At 39.9% G+C, this 20,462-nt stretch overlaps 2 protein-coding genes across 3 annotated transcripts; both read right to left on the minus strand.

Annotated features, from left to right (window-relative positions):
* Positions 1 to 8,266: 8,266 nt before the first annotated feature.
* purb (purine rich element binding protein B) lies at positions 8,267 to 10,548 on the minus strand. Its single transcript, XM_005813060.3, has one exon. The coding sequence runs from the start codon at positions 10,456 to 10,458 to the stop codon at positions 9,550 to 9,552; it is 909 nt and encodes a 302-aa protein (XP_005813117.2). The 5' UTR covers positions 10,459 to 10,548; the 3' UTR covers positions 8,267 to 9,549.
* Positions 10,549 to 11,391: 843 nt separating this feature from the next.
* LOC102224611 (homeobox protein vent1-like) lies at positions 11,392 to 18,739 on the minus strand. 2 transcript variants are annotated; one of them, XM_023338318.1, is made up of 4 exons: positions 18,050 to 18,739; positions 15,733 to 16,376; positions 14,486 to 14,742; positions 11,392 to 13,581 (listed from the first exon to the last, which is right to left on the minus strand). In XM_023338318.1, the coding sequence occupies exons 2-4, from the start codon at positions 15,935 to 15,937 to the stop codon at positions 13,210 to 13,212; spliced, it is 834 nt and encodes a 277-aa protein (XP_023194086.1). In that variant the 5' UTR covers positions 15,938 to 16,376; positions 18,050 to 18,739; the 3' UTR covers positions 11,392 to 13,209. The 2 variants fall into 2 exon arrangements, with proteins under 2 accessions (XP_023194086.1, XP_005813122.2); XM_005813065.2 differs by lacking the exon at positions 18,050 to 18,739 and having other exon boundaries at positions 15,733 to 16,536.
* Between the last annotated feature and the right edge of the window lie 1,723 nt (positions 18,740 to 20,462).

Genomic DNA, 20,462 nt, shown 5'->3' on the forward strand with positions numbered 1-20,462 from the left:
GAGATGCTGGTTTTATTTTCCAGAAGGATTTGGCACCAACTCCCAAATTGTTTGAGCTTTATAGATGATTTTTTGAAACCGCGTTCCTCAGAACATTTCTAGATTTGTCATCTGGTGTAGCTGGAAATGAAATTGTGTACACTACAAAAGGCAACACTGAAAAAACAAAACAGGGGATCCAGCTAAAAATAAATAAATAAGTTGATTTGTTACAAGTAAATAGAGGAAGTTAATCAAAAATAAGTGTTACGTTTATTAAGTTGTCATGTTAAACAAATGTAAATAACGGAAGTTTGACTAACTTAATTTGATTACATCCAACAAATTAAATCTTTTTTTAAATTTTTTTATTTAAGTTACAGCTCCATTCTGTTTTCAGTGAATGCTGGACTGTTATTTTCCTGCACAGGTCCTTTCTCTCTTCACCAGAGCTAACAACACCAGCAACAAGCTAGCTTGTGAACTCAGCAGAGCCACTGACAGCTAAAATGTCAGCTACTTACCACAGGAAGTGGCATTAAAAAAAGACAACTATGAGGGTGAGCACTGAACTTGGTTTCACCTAAGAAACTCTTTACTAATCTGTTGATGCACAGCTGCGGATTAACAAGATGATCTTAAAATATGATAAATAATATATTAGTAGTAGAACTTGTGGAGTGACCTAAATCATGCATGTGCACAAGCTTTAGAGCAGCTCATGACAGAGAGGGGAGGAGAGGAAAGATCTGCCTTTTCTTTTCCTTTGGCCAGATTCCAGAAACTCAAACTTTTATTAAATACTTTAATGCTTCCAGCAGATTTGCAGAAACGCAAAAAGAACCCAAGCGCAGAACTGTAAAATCGGAGTGGTTAAATGTGACTGACGCTTGTGTGATGGCGCTGAACTGCTGGGAGCATGTGGAATAATCCTGGCTTCGTTTGGCACCGTGCCTGGCGAGGTATTACGTTGCTCACGGCCTGCATAAGTCCCACTGTTGACGTGTGCGAGCCTGCACACACACCACTGCTGCAGCACTGAGGGGGTGGCGGGGGAGACGAACAAGGCAACAGGAGGTCCAGAACTCCCAGTTTGGAAATTAAACCAGCTGGAGAAAGAATGGAGCGAAAATAAAAACGGCATCCGTTGAGATGCTGTGGTGACTTCAGTAGAAAATAGTGACTTCTACTACTAGGCCAGTGGCATCTCTGGACACTGGATGAATGTTTTCTAAGGTGTTGTGAGTAGAAGCTGAAATGCCCTTGAATACATGTAAAAATATCTTTCATTTTTATTTTGTACAATAGAAATTCACCAGCATCAGAAACGTCTTGCAACAACAGAGATGGAAGTGAACATTTATTACTAGGGATGCACGATATTATCGGCATAGTATTGTTATCGGCCTGTAAAATTTAATATCGGACATTGGCTATTCCGTCAAAATAACTCAGCAATGTAAAAGGTGTTGTTTTGCGATGCCTGCAGCACAACGTCATGACGTCACCAAGCAGTTACCATTTATTACCAACAATGCCTCTATCATCCCAAGCCTACTTTACAATGTCTAAAGTTGTCTTGTGTGAAAAGTCAAAACTCCCAATTACAAGTCAAGTACAATTAAATACAACTGTATAATACAAACAGTATCAATTATACAGCAATTAGACATAACTAAATATCAGTTAGTTTGAATTCTGCTAGCTACAGTGAAACTAGACTTAACAGGAGCTTCATTCAGACTCTGATTCCAGTGAATGTGTCTGATAACGAGGTCTCAGAAAACGATCCTACATCTGGGAAATGCTTTAGCCGTGAAATCATCTGGGATTGTGTCTGTTTTCATTTTAGAGGAATTACCTAAGACCAGGAGTAAAAATACGGCTGCTGTACAACGTTCTCTGGAAATATCCGAGAGCCCCAGCGGTCTTAAAAACCCCCAAAAAACACTCAGCATGCCTGTGTAAGTCAGAGTGAGTCACTGTACGGCTACGTAATTCACCTTAAAGTCAAACAGATCGATTCCATCAATACAGTGCTGCGAAAGCCGGAGTATTTTTAAATCCTGTGGAAATGTAATCTTAGTCACAGCAGCAAACTGAGCTGGATGTTCCTGCACTGCAGCGCATTGCCTCATTGTGGACCATAAGTTGTGTTTCTGCTATATTTTGATATTTATTGATACAGCTCTGGAAAAAATGAAGAGAACCTCATTGTAAACCTCCTGGTTATTCCACCAAATATTGATTTCTGAACTCTTCCTGAGTTAAAACATAAGTACTGTTGCTTCTGAATGCTACTGGGGCAGACTGACATTTTAAAGATTGGCAATAGACGATCGGCCAGAAAACTGCAATTGGTGCTCTCCTATTTATAGGCAAACTCATTAAAGTTCATATTGAAAGTCAATAAGGAAGCCAGATGTGTATTATTACACAACCCAAGGCTTTGAGAAGTTTAACTGAGCTTTTTTAGGCACCATCCACACAGGAATGTTTTGTTTCTGTAACAGGAAAGTTTTAAACCATTTCTACTTCGCTACCCCCCACAAGCTAACCCTCTATAGTTTTGAAACGGGTTACAGACTGGAGAGTTTATAAAATAAATAGTTAAAAATATATTGAGCCCAAAGGTAAATTAAATGTTGCTGTAAATTGCTTAGTTAAAGAGTTATTTTAGAGGTTGATGGCTGTGAACATTTTTGTCTTGTAGTTAATTAATTCTATAAACCAACCTGACAGAGAGAAAAGGCTCCACTTCATCGTTGCTCCACGCAGAAGACTCTACTTCCGCTTTGTTGTTCGCCATTCTTGTCTTCTCGTTGTTAACCGCTCACCTCGTGAGGAGGTTTTATGTCCTAAAATCTATGTTTAGCGCCACTTACAGGTCTGGGGGAGTAAAAGCAGTCTTTAGGTTGAGGTCGTGTGGGTGAAAATATTTCTGGGAACCGTCCCATGTGGATGTGGGGGGTCCGTGTATTTGAAACTGACATCCCATTAAAAAAAAAAGAAAGAAAAAATCCCATGTTGCCTTAGAAATGCAGTTTGAAATGCATACCGTTTTATCTGACTCCTGCAACTCTGCATGTTTGTAGTCAGTCAGCCCCTATCTGATGTCACTTTCAAAAGTCTTGGAATCGATATGAACTATAGCACAGTAGAAGTATTTTAGTTGTTTTATTTTATTATTTTAGCTTAGTCCTTAGAAGACAGACATTGTATTTAGTAAAAATTACTATCCATCCTTCCATTTTCTGTACACCTTTGTCCCCAGTGAGGTCTGGAGGTGCTGGTGCTTCTCCAGCGAACGTTTCAGGTGAGAGACGGGGTCACCTGGACAGGTCACCAGTCTGTCGCTGGGCAACACAGAAACAGGACAAACAACCATGCACACACACACTCACACCTACTCACACCCCCCCCACACACACACACTCAGACCTACTCACACACATTCACACCTAAGGAGAATTTAGAGAGACCAGTTAACCTAACAGTCATGTTTTTGGACAGTGGGAGGAAGCCGGAGTACCCGGAGAGAACCCACGCATGCACAAGGAGAACATGCTGCAAAGCAACAGTGCTACCAAATAACTAAGTACATGATAGCATGAAGTATCTGATTGAAGAAATAAATCTTATTTTTGATAAAGTTCCAAAAGATTTTTAACATTTTTTTATGTTCTTTATATTTGTAATATAAGTCAATCCAGGCATAGGTCAATAATTCATCCTATAGGGGGCGCTGTGTGGTGCAGTGGTAGAGCGGGTGTCCCATAAACAGATGCTGTGGTCTCCAATGCTGTCTGGGGTTCGATTCCCGGACTTGAGAGGCTTGCTACATGTCTCTCCCCTTCTTTCTCTCTCTCTGACCATTTCCTGTCAGTAAAGCCAACAATGCCTCTAGTGCCAAAATAAATAAAAACAAAATGAAGTCTTCCTGTAGAACAAATTTTAGATTGTGACAGACTGACACTGATTCTTTAGTCAACACATTAGAATATGCATTCTGAGACTCATTTATAAGATAAAAAGTACTTTTTGGAAAATAAACTTTTATCAGCTATTAAACATACTTTTTAATAAGACATATTTCTATTGAAAATGTTGGGGGTTTTTTGTCTGACGTAATATTTTAATCCTATAAATGTCACGTTTCTATTAGCCAGAAGCAAAAGAAAAAAAAGAAAATCACCAAAAATAACAGAAATAAAATCTTGAAAACATCAGCCGTCAGTTTATTTATTGGAAAGAAATAAACTTTCCAATATCACTAAAATACAAGACTATGATTTTGTAGCTTTTAGCTCTTAGCATCATGCTTTAAAAGTTTGTCCTCCACACTGGTCTGTATTTGTGTTCTACTGGTGACGCCGTGGCTGGGATGGATCAGCTGACCTGCTTGTGAAGCTGAAACACAATGTTTCCTGGAAACAGCCTCTCTCTACCTGTCTGCACATAGCTGAGTGTGTTTCAGCTGGAGCTCAGCACAATCAGACTCTTGTACGACTCTGTTCCCTTCCCTCCGCCCCCCCATCCCTCCAGGCGGTGTGGATTCTTATGGCACAGCTGACTCCCAGAATCAGGAATGTTAAGTCAGTGGAGGCTCTCTCGCATTTAAACTCCCAGCATGCCCTGTCAGCACACGTACACCTGGGGGCCTGGCAGCTGCCAAAACTCACCCGCAGAACAACCGGCAAACCGGCTCTGACAACAGGATCACCAGGAGAGGTGGGGGTAAGAGGATGGAATCGAATTACCCCTAACTACCCCCTACACCCCCGAACACCCCCTTCTTGTCCCTCACATGTTCAGCTGTACACGTTTTCGGTTGAGTGCACAGAGAGATGAGGCAGCGGAGAGTCATGGACGGCAGAACAAGCTCTTGTTGTTCAGAGCTTCAACAGTCCTGATTAACTCTGGTGACAGCAGAGTTCATGTTCTCCTCGCAGGTCACAAGTTCTATGTTAAAGGAACCTAGAACTGGTCAAACATACCAACTGGAACCTACGGTGGCCGACAGGTGCAAATGCGCAGCAAAAGAGAAAACATGCAAACAAAAAAGAAGACACCCCCGAATGAAATGCAGCAAATAAAAAGAGAGACGCAAACACCCCCGAATGAAATGCAGCAAATAAAAAGAGAGACGCAAACACCCCCGAATGAAATGCAGCAAACAAAAAGAGAGACGCAAACACCCCCGAATGAAATGCAGCAAATAAAAAGAGAGACGCAAACACCCCCGAATGAAATGCAGCAAACAAAAAGAGAGACGCAAACACCCCCGAATGAAATGCAGCAAATAAAAAGAGAGACGCAAACACCCCCGAATGAAATGCAGCAAATAAAAAGTGTTGAAAACGGAAGTGCTCCAGACCACTAGGGGGAGTCAAAGAAAATAGTATTCATTTCTATGGGACCAGATGCAAGATTCTTCTTCTTCTTCTTCTTCTTGGTATTTATTGGCGGTTGGCAACAAACTTACAGTAGCATTACCGCCACTTACCAGTATGGAGTGTGGTTCGAGATGGTCTATAAACTTTCACTTTCTACCTTTTCCCTCCATTAACTCCTGATTAAACATACCCCCACACATACACACCTGCTTATATTATCCAACTTGCTTATAACTTTATATACCCCTCTTTGATATTCTTTACACATTCACACCCAACTTGCTCTACTCATATCCTATGAAATAGCTTTGTTTTTTTAAGATACCGAATAATTATTTGAATATGTCTACTCCCGAAATCTCTCCTCAAAAATTCTATTAAATTAAACCTTTCTTTAATACCTACACACTCTCTCAGCATGCATCTTCTCTCTTCTTCATACTTACAACACTCTAAAATAACATGCTCTATTGTTTCAGACTTCTCACAATAATCACACTTTCCAGATGCAAGATTCAGAGAGATACCTTTACTTTCTTTCAAATTTCTTTCTCTGAATCTTGCATCTGGTCCCATAGAAATGAATACTATTTTCTTTGACTCCCCCTAGTGGTCTGGAGCACTTCCGTTTTCAACACTTTTTGTTTGCTGCATTTCATTCGGGGGTGTTTGCGTCTCTCTTTTTATTTGCTGCATTTCATTCGGGGGTGTTTGCGTCTCTCTTTTTATTTGCTGCATTTCATTCGGGGGTGTTTGCGTCTCTCTTTTTATTTGCTGCATTTCATTCGGGGGTGTTTGCGTCTCTCTTTTTATTTGCTGCATTTCATTCGGGGGTGTCTTCTTTTTTGTTTGCATGTTTTCTCTTTTGCTGCGCATTTGCACCTGTCGGCCACCGTAGTGCAGACTTCTGCTTTTATCTCCTCATTCTGCAGCCTCTCTGCCGGGCGTCGGTCTGCTCCATCAGTTTTTGTTTTGTGTAACACAGAAGACTTTCGTCAGTTTTGTATGTTACGGTTATGTAAGCGTGCAGCCGTGTGAATGTGAGGGAGACAGAGGAACGACACAGAGTCACTTCATCCAGTTTGTAGACCCTGGAGCCCGTTTAGACCAGGGTGTCCAAACTGTTGAACTGACCAAGGCAAGACTCGGTTTCTCTGTTGTTTGTGTCGTTTCATTTTTCAATAATTAGGCCTTAGTCATGTATAACACCTCTGATGTGTTTTGTATCCAGGAACCTAAGAAAAAGCTTAAAGACCCATTATTTAGCTTCTTAATATATTTTTTGAACATATAGATGTTTTAGATTCTGGTGTTTGTCAGAGTCACTCTCAGCTGAGCCGCAGTTGCCACTAAATACGTTTTGTTTTACCATACTGTACTTTCCATGGATGTTATTGCTGTTGTTATAATTTATGCTGCTGTTTGTTGTTTTTTCTTCTCTCTTCCTGCAGGTTTAGAGGCAGACTGCTAGGATGCTGACTTGTGTTCTCTCTGCTTCTCTCTCTCCTCTACTCCTGTCTTCTTTCTCTTTAAACCTTTTCCCCCTTTCACTTCTTTTTTTTTTTTCATGGCGAAAGTCGCAATGTTCCACTTGTGAAAGTAAACCTGCTGGTTCTCACTTTGACACTCAGACAAATGGGCAACCATGATCCTCGACTAAGCTTGCATGACGGGGTAATGAAGAGGTCATTTAGTTTCATTTTATGTGTTACAGGCACAAACAAAAGCTACGTCCACAGGAAGGTCCTGAATTCTCTTATTGATATTTCACAAACTCCCACAGTGCAAAGACTTTAGTAATTGTTTGAGACGTGGAGCACGATAAAGGAAACCTGGATGTTCTCGAGTCTCTTAAAGTCGCAGGAGAAGAAAAAACGTTCAACGTTCTAGGAAATGGTTTAGGGTTGTTTTAGGTTTTCACCCTATGAGAATATTTGAATAGCTGCAGCCAAAAAGCGATCAAATTGTTTACAGAAAACCAGTTTCTGAAAATTTGAAGCAGTTAATTAAAAAAAACAAAAACAACAACAAACATTTTATAAAGAGATCCAACTGAATCAAACACTAATATTTACTTATTTAAGCTACAAATCATAAATTCTCCACAAAGTAGGAGCAGAAAAATAGATTTGTTCTCATTAACTGGAGCAAAAAACCTCTGAAAAAAATACCCTAAAAATCCTGTATTTATTCGGGTCATGTTGGTCTGATATTAAATGTTATTTGATGAATGTAAAACTTTTAAGTTTGACATATAAAAACCTGTTATAGCAAGAAATATTTCCCACTGTAAATCACACGGTTTACATTTTCACTGTAATCTATGCATGAAAATTTAAATAATCGATGCAATCAATATATTTTACAAGCAGTAAACATAATTAGATCTATAAGTGGGCAGATCGATCCAAAATATCGATACCAAGTCTGTATCAATATCGGACTGAAATTGAGGTAAGACTTCTATTTCACATTCCCTTTTGAAATCCGTTTTTGTGTTGCAGTTTCTCAATTCTACTTAAAAATCTGGTTTTTCTCTAAAATATTTTTTTTTTGCATTTGAATGAATTAGGGGGGAAAAAATGCACGCACATTTTAGCTTTTCTATTGTTTCTGTTTTTCGTTTTTTTAAGGCGTTTTGTAGATGCATATCAACGTCTCTCCAACGTTTTAACTGAATAAACCAAAAAGAAAAATACAGAAAAACAGCTAAAGGTCAGAAGTTTGATGATACAACCAATAACAAAAAGTATCAGTATCGATATCGACCCTGTATTTGCTTGGTATGAGATTGATACCAAAATAGGTGGTACTGCACATTAAGTCATTATAGAAAAAGTGAAATAAAATAACACAGGTCCTTAATAACATAAAAATCAAAACACCAAACGGTAAATTTAAACTCGTTTTAATCAAGGAAATCTTTATAATTTCACTCTGGGAAAAAAAAAAAAATAATAAAAAGTCTGGAACTTTAAAATCACATCTTTGTTTTATGAAAATTTACTTTTTATTATTATTTTTTTTCTTTAGTCAAGAAATTTAGATAATACATTTTCTTTTATACATATTTGAAAATATCTTTTGCTGGTCTTGCTTTAGAATATATGTAAGCAGATTTATTTATTTATTTTTTATTTCAATATACTTCTCATTTGGGGGAGAAAAAAAAAAAAATCCATCAATGCATATCAGTCCAGACGTCGGATACAGCAGCTGTACCAGACATCCATCATGGCTCCGGCCCCTGGACCACAGAGAGCCTGGTGGTTGGGGGGGAAGAGAAAAACTCCTCGCCGTTTCTGATGTAGCGTTAGAAAGTTGGACCCTAGTGACCGTGCTGTTGTTGTGTGTTGTCCATCGTGGGGCCCGCTCCCCGCGTGTTTATAGCAGTGACCACCAGGGATGCTCTGGTGGTCACCCTACTGAAAACACTGTGGATTTTGCTTCGCTAAAACAATTGTATGTATAACATAAAACCCAGCTGATTTGCACTGTAACTGACTGCTGGAGTCAAAGCTTTAATTTATTCCATAACCCCCCCCCGCTGGACCCCCCTGTGCTGTGCGGATAATCCTCCCCCTGACATTTTGGATAATCTTTTCAACGAAGAGCCTGCAGATCTCAAACTGTACGTCCCTCTCTGGTTCTCTCTGGACCAGAGCAGGATGAATGCTCACCTTCTCCATAAACTCCAGCACAGGAAACATTTTAAAAAAAAAATCATCTTAAGCAGGTCCTCACTCTTTAAATAAGAACTATATGTTCCAAACTGGATGGTGGTCATTGGTTTCAGTTATTAAAAAACCAATCAGCTGGTTTTAATAGCACCTCTCTCTCTCTCTCCTCTTTTTTTAAACATAAAAGCATATTTCATCCTTTTTTTTTTTAAAACCAATGAGAAATATCTCATTTGCACATTTTTTTCCACTTTCAGAGAATCACACAACCACTCCAACCTTTAACCCTGCAAACTTTTTTGAGATAATATACCAATAAGTCCCTGCACATGTACTTTTTACGCCACAATACTTTTTAGTAGGCTATTACAGCACGATTTGTCATGCACTTTTATCTGTCGCTTCTGCTTTTTTTTTCTTCTTTAATAAAAAATACCCCTAATGTCGCACATCTGCCGTGTGGCTTGGACTAACAGCTGCTGTGATTCTCCTGCTCAGTCGTCATCCACGTCGTCCCCCTCGGACTCCTCTCTCCTCTCGTACATCTTGTCCCTCTGCCGCTCCTGGATCTCCTTCATCTCCTCGGCGTACCTGCAGAAGGCTCCTCCGAACTTGCCCCAGGCTTTGAACGGGATGGTGATAGAGTTCCTGTAGCTGGGCTTCACCTCGCTCACGCGCAGGAACACTCCGTATTTGTTGGAGCCGACGTCGAAAAAGAACCGCTTAGAGTCCACCATGATGGAGGTGCCCTCCGGGAGCTCGCTGTAGCCCCCCGCGGCCGTGCCCCCTGTCAGCTCCTCGTCGTCTCCCCCGTAATCATCTATGAGCTTAGCCAGGGCGTCTCTGAACTCTATTAGCCCTTGCGCCGGAAGGGCAATGGTCTGGCCGGCCAGCATGCCACCCACGGGCCCCCCGACCCCAAAGCCAGGTCCGCGGTTTACGGTCTGCCGGATCCGCAGGAACCTACCCCGCTGGTTCTCCTTCAAGTCCAGGTAGTACTTGCGGTTTTCCCGGACAAGAAACTCGCTCTTTAGAGCTCGCCTCGGCCCACCATCTTCACCCGCGGTGGCCTGGGCTATTTGCTCCGGAGTGCTAGGCCCCAGCTGGGCGTAGTGCTCGATGAAATCCCCGAGGTAGTCACGGAACTCCGCCGCAACTGACAGCGAGAGGGTCAAGCGACTTTTGGAGCCCCCGGCCCCTACCTCGGCGATTTTAATGAACCTGCCTTTACTGTTCTGTTTGACATCCAAATAGAAGCGCTTGTTCTGAATGTCGAGGCGCTTAGACGCCAGCTCCTGGGTCTCCTGGTCCCGCTGAAAGTGCTGGAAGCCGCCTCCTCCTCCTCCGCTACTTCCACCGCGCTCACTCCCACTGTCGCCATCCGCCATCTTCAGCTCCACCATTCGGCTTCTGCCCCCCTCTTTCTGAGCAGCAGCTCGCTGCGTGCAGTCGTCAGCCAGTGTCGCGCGTTCTCCCCTCACGTTCTCCACTGAAGCGCTGTGATTGGCCAAAACGCTTGCCACTTCGACAACTTCACAAGTTTATGGCGTTTTTTATTGGTCAATAAATTTGCCTGCTATCGTCCATCTTTAATATCGCTGGTCAGCCATTGGTCCACAAAACAGTCGAAGTTATGTCAGCTAATTCGTACTTTTTTCAAACTTTTGATTTTATTTTATTAAAGTTGTAAAATCACAATAGTTGTGTAACATAATTATTTTTATTTTTAAAATACGTTTTTGAATAATAGGAGAAATAGTTTCTTCTTCAATAATAGCTACAACGTGACGTGACTGTCCAGTTCTTTAACTAAAGCCTGAAGTATTAGCTTCTGGAAATATAAGTAACTATCAAATGGGCAGATTTTTTTTACACTTGTTTTCTAAACCATTGTGTTACTACATTGTTGTTGCATTACCCGATTTTGCAAGTGGATGTCGCTATTGTATACTCTTCACCCTCCACTTCTTCTCAGTCAAGTGTGACAGCATCCTCTCTGTAAGATTAAATGACAACTAAAATGTGGTTTGGTAATATGCAAAAAGTCAAATTGACAAGAGCTCTCACAGTAGTAACACTGAATTTAAGTGTAGCTCAAGTCAGGTTTATTTGTAAAACACATTTCAGCAACAAGGCAGTTCAAAGTGCTTTACATAATGAAAACATCATAGTGATCAATTATGAAACAAGGAATAAACATTACATTTTGTCAAATACCATCAACAAAATTATCAGGCAAATATACATCAAATATATTGGTCAATGTTTCACTTTCTACTAATCAAAGGCAACTCTAACTAGACAGGTGGGTTTTTGAAGCCTTGTTTTTAAATTACTGTGTTTTGGTGGTTTTACAGTTTTAGATTATTTATTAGTATTATTTATATTCTTTGTTCAGATATATAAAAAAATAGAAGATTTGAAGTTTAATCTACTATGTCATTTCATCAGGTTTTCCTCCCTGTAAGTCACAGTCCAGTACAAACCAGTAAATCAAGTTCCAAACTCTTACCTGCACAGCCAAGCATTGTGAAGGGCTTCGTTTCCATGGGAACCTTCATAAAGCCAACAACCTAGAAGCTGTCAGCTGGAAGTTGCTGGAACCTCAGTTTCAATTTCCATAATGGTGCAACAATTACATAATTTCAAAATTGTAAGGGTGCTGGCCAAAAAAGCACACCCTGAAGCTTGACTGGATACCAATCAAAATGTCTTCTACAGAAAAGGTTTGTGGTCAAATGAGACAAAGTTTGAGTTGAAGTGATAAGAAGTATGAAAAAAATCGAGGCTTTCAAACATGATATTACTTTCAAGTGGTTAAAATAAAATAGCACACTTAAATACCACTCCGCATTTCAAAATCCTTTTTTTTTGTATGCCGCTCTTATAAAATTCAAATCAACAGCCGTAACACCAGAATGATGCAAGCTAATTATAAACAACGCTAACGATAGCAGCTATGTCACACACACAGAATAGCTTTGGAATGATGGAAGCCTCTGCTGTTGACATGTTGGTATGGTGGGCCCTTTAAAAATCTATTAGGGCCCCAAAAAGGCATCAGTGCTACCAGCTGATGCCTTGTGTTCTCAGTGCAAACAAAGAGAAAACAAGTAAACAGCACAATTTTCAAATGATTTTATTTCTTCTGGACAAATGTGATAATATGTAAAAAAAAAAAAAAAAGAAGAAAGGATTTGTCCTGTTTGTGTCGTCTTTTACGGCTCAGTTTTCAGAGACATTTTTGGCCATGAAACTCATATGAAAGGAACTTGATTCTTTTTTCACACATCACATACTTCACTGTTACGACAAAGAACATGTCTTTTTCAAATAAAAGTTACATACCGTAGCTTTAACATAAATCACAGCATAATAAAGAAGCACACCTGCACAATAGAGCCTACTTTCACTCTGCTGAGGAACCCGTTGACTCTGGCAGGAGCTGCTCACACAGAACTCGCGATGATTTTTCATTCATTTAAATTCATTTTCACAGTCACAATAACACTCCACTCTAAACAAACAGCTTCGTCGGTCCAGTTTTAAATAGATCAAAACTGTACAGAGGCAGATACACACTGTTCACATTATTGCACGCCACCCAGTTCAGGTTGGAGTTTTAGGTTTTTTAAAGTCTTTTGGTTCTATGATTAACTAGAGATGCACTGACCTAATATTAATTATCTGTATTGGTCGCAAAATAGAAACCATTTGAAAGAAGGTTTATTTCAGTTTATTTTTTACATGTTTTACCAAGACAGTCTGCCTATTGTTTTTGTTAGATTCAGTTTCTTTATTATTTATGTTAAATTGGCTGTTATACTCACAACTGCACTGACTGAACAGATTAAAGTTGTTTTTACGTGTTTGACCAAACTTGTGAAGCTGTTGGTGTGTTTGTGTGTGCTGTACCGGTGCAGAGTTATCAAATAAGTTTGCAATTCAGTACAATTATGTCTGAGTTGAAAAAAAAAGTTTAAAGTCGATTCAGCTGCACTGGATCGGTACTGGCCCATTCTTAACTTCAGATATCGGTATCAGAAGTGAAAAAAGTGGATTGGCGCATTTGTATGATTAACAGGATGGCTTCAGTAGTTTTGTTAAAAAATAACAAAATCTGCTGGTTCTAAATTTGGTACCAACATCACCGATCAGTAGTACTGGGGGTACGCTGGGTAGGTTCCTCTGAGGTGAGAGGCGGCGGCGGCGGCGGGCAGCATGACTCCTGGGAGGCTGCTGTACTCGTAGAAGGAGTCCAGCGGCAGAGCAGAGGTGCTGGATAGAGGCGAGCTGTACTGAAGGCTGTGAGGGTGAACGTAGGTCACGGGGGCGTCGGGGTCCGGCGCCACCACGGCGGCGGTGGCAGCGGCCGGGTGGTACCTGGGGTACGGGCCGGGCCTGTAGGCCTGCAGCTCGGGGTAATGCAGGAAGTGAGACCCAACGTTGGCCTGGCAGGCGTGGGCCAGGGCGTCCTGCACCGTCCTCTTCAGCTTCATCCGCCTGTTCTGGAACCAGTTCCTGATCTGAGACAAACATCACAGAGGGAACGTACGAGGCTGAAGCAAACGTGACGGATGATAAACAGCGTTTCACTGAAAAATCTATGTGAAGATGAAACATTTTACAAAAAAAACTAAAAAAGCAAAAAGTTAAATGAAACTGACATTTATAAAATCAATTTATACATTCAGATTTGTTTGGTACCAATAATGAATAAATCCTTTTCCGTCCCAGGTACAGGAGGGACAGAAGAGGAAGTTGAACTTAGTTGAAAGTAAGTAATACTTTCAACAACTTACAAAATATTTTCACCCTGATTTATTATGAAGGTACTTGTAACCTGGTTACTATCTTATTTTTTTTGTAGTTGTGCCACCCTAAAATTTTTTACTGGCCAGCCTGGTCAAAACTGGTGATGAAAGTTTTCTGGAGACATCAATGCCAAATATAACCTGTAATATATGGAGTGCAAGTTTAAAGTGAGGAAATTAAAATAAAATTAAAGTTTTGGAACGGCTTAAAAAGTAACACATGAGTCCCAGACAGTGACTGCTTTACTGAAAAACAACCCACATATCTATTAAGTTCAAAGTAATTCAAAGAAAGTCATTTTCTAGGGTTCTGAACGTAACATGAAAACGTTAAAGTTCTTAGCTGTTTTATTAAATGTTAAAATAGAGAACAAACAAAATGTAAAACATCAAAAATGAATCCTGTTAGATTAAAACACATTTTCCAAATGGTCATAACAAAAAAAAAACATGAACTGAACTTAAAGTATCAATCACTTCTAATTATGGTGCATAATTAGTGAAGACATTTAGAATCAATGTGTGTTAAAGGTTAAAGGTCAGAACAAGAATATGATCTGAGTTTTTTCTTAAGCTGTCTGCTGAGCAGCAGTGGAAGCTAGCTGAGGACGGTCACCTGCTTGTCAGAGAGGTTGAGCTTCTTGCAGAGCTCCGCCTTGTCCTGCGTTCCCAGGTACGCGTTCCTCTTGAACGCCCCCTCCAGGCTGCTGATCTGCTCCGCTGTGAAGGCCGTGCGGGGCCTCCTGCCCACCGGGGGCGACGGTGGAGACGTGCAGGAGGCGCTGTCGGCGTGGGCGGAGGGGGACTGAGGCTGACCGCCTTCGCTCTCGTAGCCGGAGGTCTCCTCCTCGGTGCTGAAACCGGCCTCACTTCCTGCTTACAGCCAGAGACGAGCAGGACAGGACTTTAAGGGAACCTTAACAACGAGCAGACACAGAGCTGAGCGGCCACTGGTGGTGTTATATGAAGGGAAGCACATGGACCACTGTTTCTGTGAAGGTTCCCAGGAATTCTCAGTGGCGACCACAAGGGGGGGCCAGAGGGTGACCATTGCCCCCTAGAGAGCCATGTTCAGTTCATACAAAGACAGTCATCTTCCTCAATCAAAACGTAAATGTGAAACCCAATAAATACATTCTAAATATTTTTTTATTTTCACCTATGCCACCCGCAACTTTTTTACCTGGACTTGGACTTGCCACCCCAAAGAAAAATGTAGAAATTATAAAGCAAATGTTGGCATATTTATGTGGTTCTGTGAGAAAAGACATATAATTATCTCATAGTTATTGCTTTGCAGATAAATATAGAGAATAGTATTGTCTTATAAAACTAAATACCAGTGAAAACCAACATGTTTTAATTCTAATTTGTAATATTGAAATCCTTAAATTGTTCCAGCTGATACCAAAAATCATATTATACTAGTTCACCAGAACAAAGACACTAAACTAAGTAAAATGTTGTTGAATGTTTCTGCAAAAGTGAAAAGCAAAAGTAAATTGATTACTATTAGAGTAGTAGAAATAACTATTAGCCTAAAAATGAATAAATAATCAAATAAATGAAAAATTGTAAATTCAGTAAGTAGCATATTTTAACTGTACTATTATTTATTAAAGTTAAGTGAAAAAAATATATAAAGCTTTAAGTTGTAAAAGAGAAATTTGATTAATAAAATAAAGCACAAAGTTGAACTATCCTGATGTTGACATTTTAAATGTGAAATCCAATATTTATTAGTACTTTTAGGAAAAGAGTCATTAGAATGTTTATGTTTTTTCCCCATAAAGTGCATAAATAAGCAGCAGATAGCAGTTCTGAACTCGCCGCCTTTAACGGTTTACAGAGTGAAACTCTCACCCTGATTCCTGGGAGACGTTCGGAGCTGAGGAGCTTCCTGACTGATGGTGTCAATGTGCTGCTGCTGCTGCTCCGGTTCTGGAATCTTCTCAGGTTTTGGTTTGCAGTAAAAACCCGGCAGACTCTCTGAATGTGTCCCCCAAACTGCTGGCCCCGCCGGCTTGCTGCTCTGAGCCAGCCACTCAATGGAGAAATGGCCCTTCATGCTTACTGAAGGTTCAAGTTTCTCAGTGAATAAGGAAAAAACCTTTTTGTTTCATTAAAAGAAAAAAAAAAAGAAAAGTGAAGCTCAGCTCAGAGTCCAAGTCAGAGGAAAGTTCTCAGGACGGTCCCTTGCAAAGGTCAGAGAGTTATGATTGCGTCTCAAAGTGGGGGCCGCATTTATAGCAACCGTCCCCAACCGGAAGATCAAAGCGTGCTGCATCCCCTCCTTCAGTTTTCACAACTGGAGTAATTAAGACGTCCCATTCAGTCTCAATGAGGCTGTTAGAGCCAGGCTCCAGCGAGTCTGGGAAGGACCCCCGCCTGTCCTCCAGCGCCCTCCTCCTTCCTGCCTGCAACAGATAATAGACTCACCTCACCCCAGACCGTATGCAGCTCCTCCACAGCCGCACCGCCGTAAAAACACACGGAGCGGCGATTCTCTGCAGGGGAGACATTTCCACTCAGAACCGGTGTGGAAGCGTGTAAAGGTACAGCACCGAATTCATCTCAATTAGTCTGGAGTCAGGGTTCAACACTCTGGTTTTAATGCAAACCAACCTGAAATGGAATTAATGTTGCATCTGTTTTGAGAATATGTGCTTCTTGTCGCTGATTTGGCTCTTATATAGGCTATATATATATATATATATACATATATATATATATATATATATATATATATATATATATATATAAACACAATTCTAAAACAGTATACAAGGAGAAAAGCAGTTTAAATAAAGTCAAAAAGTTCCATGTGTGACAGCTAATATTTCCCACTTTCTTTGTTTTCATAGGACAGTAGAATCATCCACTGTTTATTTTAACCCTTAAGAACCTGTTAATCAGTTTAAAAAAAAAGAAGAACAATCTCATTTTAATTGGCGCCGGTCAGAATTTGTTGCTGATTAATCCCAGGGAAAATAATGACCGTTAGATGATCCCTGGGTGTCGAGCGGCTCATCATCATAGCCAGTAAATCAGGATCAGCTGCTTTAGAAAGACGCTTCCTGCATCTCCAAGTGAGAAGGAGTCATCGGGTTAATAAGCAACATAATGAGCAGTGAGTGGTTTAACATACAGACAACAGTTAATCCTGAGATCATCCTGAGATTAAAGGCAGACTTTGTAAAGACTGATATTACTCATGCAAACACACCACCCACACCCCTTCACACACACACACACACACACCTACACACACCTATAGGATGCTGGCTGTGTGATCGAATTCAGCTGCTTCCATATTGTACGCATACTTAAAGTATAACTAACCCCCAAAACCAACTTCTTTTTTTTAGCTGTTAAACTAGTTAAATAGACAAAAACTGCAAATGTCCAAAACAATGAGGTGAAATGACCAGCAACCAGTACCACGACGGCATATTAGGGTTACTGTAGATAGGAAGAAAAAAAAAGAAAAAGTACATTTGCACCAAAAAACTCAGAAAGTTTGAGATTAATGCCAGAAATTTTCTAGAAAAATCTTGAAGTGTCAAAAGTCGAAGGATTTTTCTAGCAAATTTTCAGAAACTGGCAAAACAAAAGGGATGAAAACAGTGAGCTCTGTTACCGCTTGATAGTTTCACATTAGTATTTTCTGTGCTCTGTATTCATATGAGGTTTTTTTTATACGAAATGCAAAAGAAAAGGGGAAAAGTGTGAACTTAAGCTACATTACTGCCTCTACTAGTGGACAAAGCAGGTAGACCTTTTAGAGATAATATCCCTGCATTGAGACTATACCGTCTTTTAAAAGACAGTAGGATTTGGATATAGATATCTTAAAATATGTTTAACTGATTGTTTAGTTTTTTAGTATTCTAATTGATTGAATTACAGATGATAATCCCAGTTGTGGATTAACTCTTACCACGCCGCCATGACGGACCAGAGTTCATTGCGGGGAAAAGCAAGTTGGCCTGGCGACGATGTATTATTGTTCGCAAATGCTGCGTGGATTCAACGTTGCTGTTCGATTTTAAAGGTACGTTAAAGTCAAACAACAGGCTCCGCCGTCGCGCGCGGCAAGAAGTCACGTATTTTCTGGCTCTCGATATATTTCCGCGCGGTATCTGTGCGCGAGAACCGACCGGTGTTAAAAAGTTCTTACCGGGACACTTCAAAGGCAGTCGGCGCTTTGATATCGACAGGCGGGATGAGGGGGAGAGAGAGAGACGGCTCGCCTCGCAGCCTGGAAGCGATCAGTCCGTGTTCAGCCTGAGGACCAATCACGTGCAAGAATCCTTTCAGTTATTTCATATTTCCCGCTCCAGGAAATAAACACCGCAGTGAAGTTAGTTTCAAGTTGGATATTCGATATTCGAGCTCCGCGGAGTAAGCGGCGTTTAGCTCAAGGTTGATCCGATTTATGAACGCTACTGTCGGCCAGCGGTTCTCCACCGCTCCCGGCCCGAGCTCCGCGGAGTAACCGACGTTTAGCTGAAAGTTGATCCGATTTCGGAACGCTACTCCCGGCCAGCGGTTCTCCACCGCTCCCGGCCGCAGCGCCCGAAGGTTCACTTAGGGACTATCAACAAATTACTGAACCTAACATTCCTGTCAAAGAAATATAATGTTTTCTTCAATAGCTTCCAGGTCATGTGACCTATTGACTCAAAATCACTTTGGAATAATTATACTAGTCTCTTTAGATGAGGCACAGTCATTTGTTTTCCATTTTAAATCATTTTCAATTTTTAAAGAATTTATTTCATCAAAATTGAGAGTTTTTCTTCAATAGCTTCCAGGTCATGTGACCTATTGACTCAAAATCCCTTTGAAATAATTCTAATAGTCCCTTTAATTGAGGCACAGTCATTTGTTTTCCATTTTAAATCATTTTCAATTTTTAATTAATTTATTTCATCAAAATTGAGGGTTTTTCTTCAATAGCTTCCAGGTCATGTGACCTATTGACTCAAAATCACTTTGAAATAATTCTAATAGTCTCTTTAGATGAGGCACAGTCATTTGTTTTCCATTTTTAGCCATTTCCATTTTTTAGGAATTTTTTTCATCAAAATTGAGGGTTTTTATTCAATAGCTTCCAGGTCATGTGACCTATTGACTCAAAATCACTTTGAAATAATTCTAATAGTCTCTTTAGATGAGGCACAGTCATTTGTTTTCCATTTTTAGCCATTTTCCATTTTTTAGGAATTTTTTTCTTCAAAATTGAGGGTTTTTATTCAATAGCTTCCAGGTCATGTGACCTATTGACTCAAAATCACTTTGAAATAATTCTAATAGTCTCTTTAGATGAGGCACAGTCATTTGTTTGCGATCTAAATTAATTATAAATTTTTAAAAAAAGTTTAGACAGGAAATTGAGGACTTTAATTCTATAGTTTCCAGCTTATGTCACGTATGCATCTGCAGTCGGTCTTTCGTAACAGCATTTCTCTTTGTTTGATGTTCAAGACAGACTAAGGTGGAAAAAGGAAAGGTTTATTCATCTCTGGAATAATATAAAGATAAACCAAAGGTACAATTGCAGCCTTAAGTAGTGTCTGCTCTGAAGGGTCAAACCACCTTTCATTAATTTATAATTTTATGTCATCTAGATAAATGCATTTAAAAAAATGCAAACACACATATTTCTGTTTGTTTTTCATATTTTATGTATTACCGTTAAGCAATAAGCACCGTTGTGAAATACCACAAACTCACCACACACATTTACATGGCCTCTCCTGTAATATATAAATAGTGTTTGGACAAACAGGGAAAAATAAAACGAAAAGAGAGGTGAGTCACTCTAACTTAGCACTTATGACACTTAATAGACTGTACACAAAGTTTAGTTTTAGTAAACCGTAGCATTACTGTCGCTTGTTTTTCTCTAACAATTTTCTTCCCAACCCAGACAATCACCTCACTTTTCAAAGAGCAGTTGTGCAGAGCCTGGAACAAAAGGATCAATTGTAATTATTGAAATATCAAATAAATACTTAAAAATTATTGTGTGAAAATGGTTATTGATGCAAATCTATTTTTAAAGTGTAGTTAAAAATAGAGTAATTTTTAAAGGTATAAGGTGCAATAGGTGCTGTGAAAGTGCTCTCTATATATGTACATTTATAAGTATGTATAAGTACACATGGATAATATATAAAAAAGTATTTATGAGAAATCCTCATGAAACACACACGATACCAGTAGGTGGCGTTAATGCTCCAAAGCTTGTTTTTCTTTTTGACAATCATCAAAGAAGAAGAAGTAGAAAACGAAGCGCACCTGAGAAAGCGTGTCATAGCTCTTGTCAAAATGGGCCGTTTCAGGAAAGGACAGAGCGATAAAAATCGAAATCTTTGGGAAACAGCAGGAGGCATTGATGCCATAATTAAGTGTTTCATTTCGTTGAAGTTTAGCGAGGCAGTGCCAACTTATGACCAATGGTTGTCTCTTGTTTTTTATCTATTTAAAAGTAATGATAAAAAATATTTTAAGTGGTTGAAGGTCATTTGGGCTTCAGATCGCAAAGGATTAAGGACGAAGGTGCTTAATACAGGTACTTTTTTTTT

This window comes from Xiphophorus maculatus, chromosome 8 (assembly GCF_002775205.1).
Source record: "Xiphophorus maculatus strain JP 163 A chromosome 8, X_maculatus-5.0-male, whole genome shotgun sequence".
Classification (NCBI taxonomy): Eukaryota; Metazoa; Chordata; class Actinopteri; order Cyprinodontiformes; family Poeciliidae; genus Xiphophorus; species Xiphophorus maculatus.

Excerpts from the sequence above, each read along its gene's own strand:
- purb (XM_005813060.3), bottom strand. The coding sequence starts at position 10,458 with ATGGTGGAGCTGAAGATGGCGGATGGCGACAGTGGGAGTGAGCGCGGT.
- LOC102224611 (XM_023338318.1), bottom strand. The coding sequence starts at position 15,937 with ATGAAGGGCCATTTCTCCATTGAGTGGCTGGCTCAGAGCAGCAAGCCG. Across the intron at positions 14,743-15,732 it reads AACGTCTCCCAGGAATCAGG|GAAGTGAGGCCGGTTTCAGC; the intron begins GTGAGAGTTTCA and ends GGCTGTAAGCAG. Across the intron at positions 13,582-14,485 it reads TCAACCTCTCTGACAAGCAG|ATCAGGAACTGGTTCCAGAA; the intron begins GTGACCGTCCTC and ends TGTTTGTCTCAG.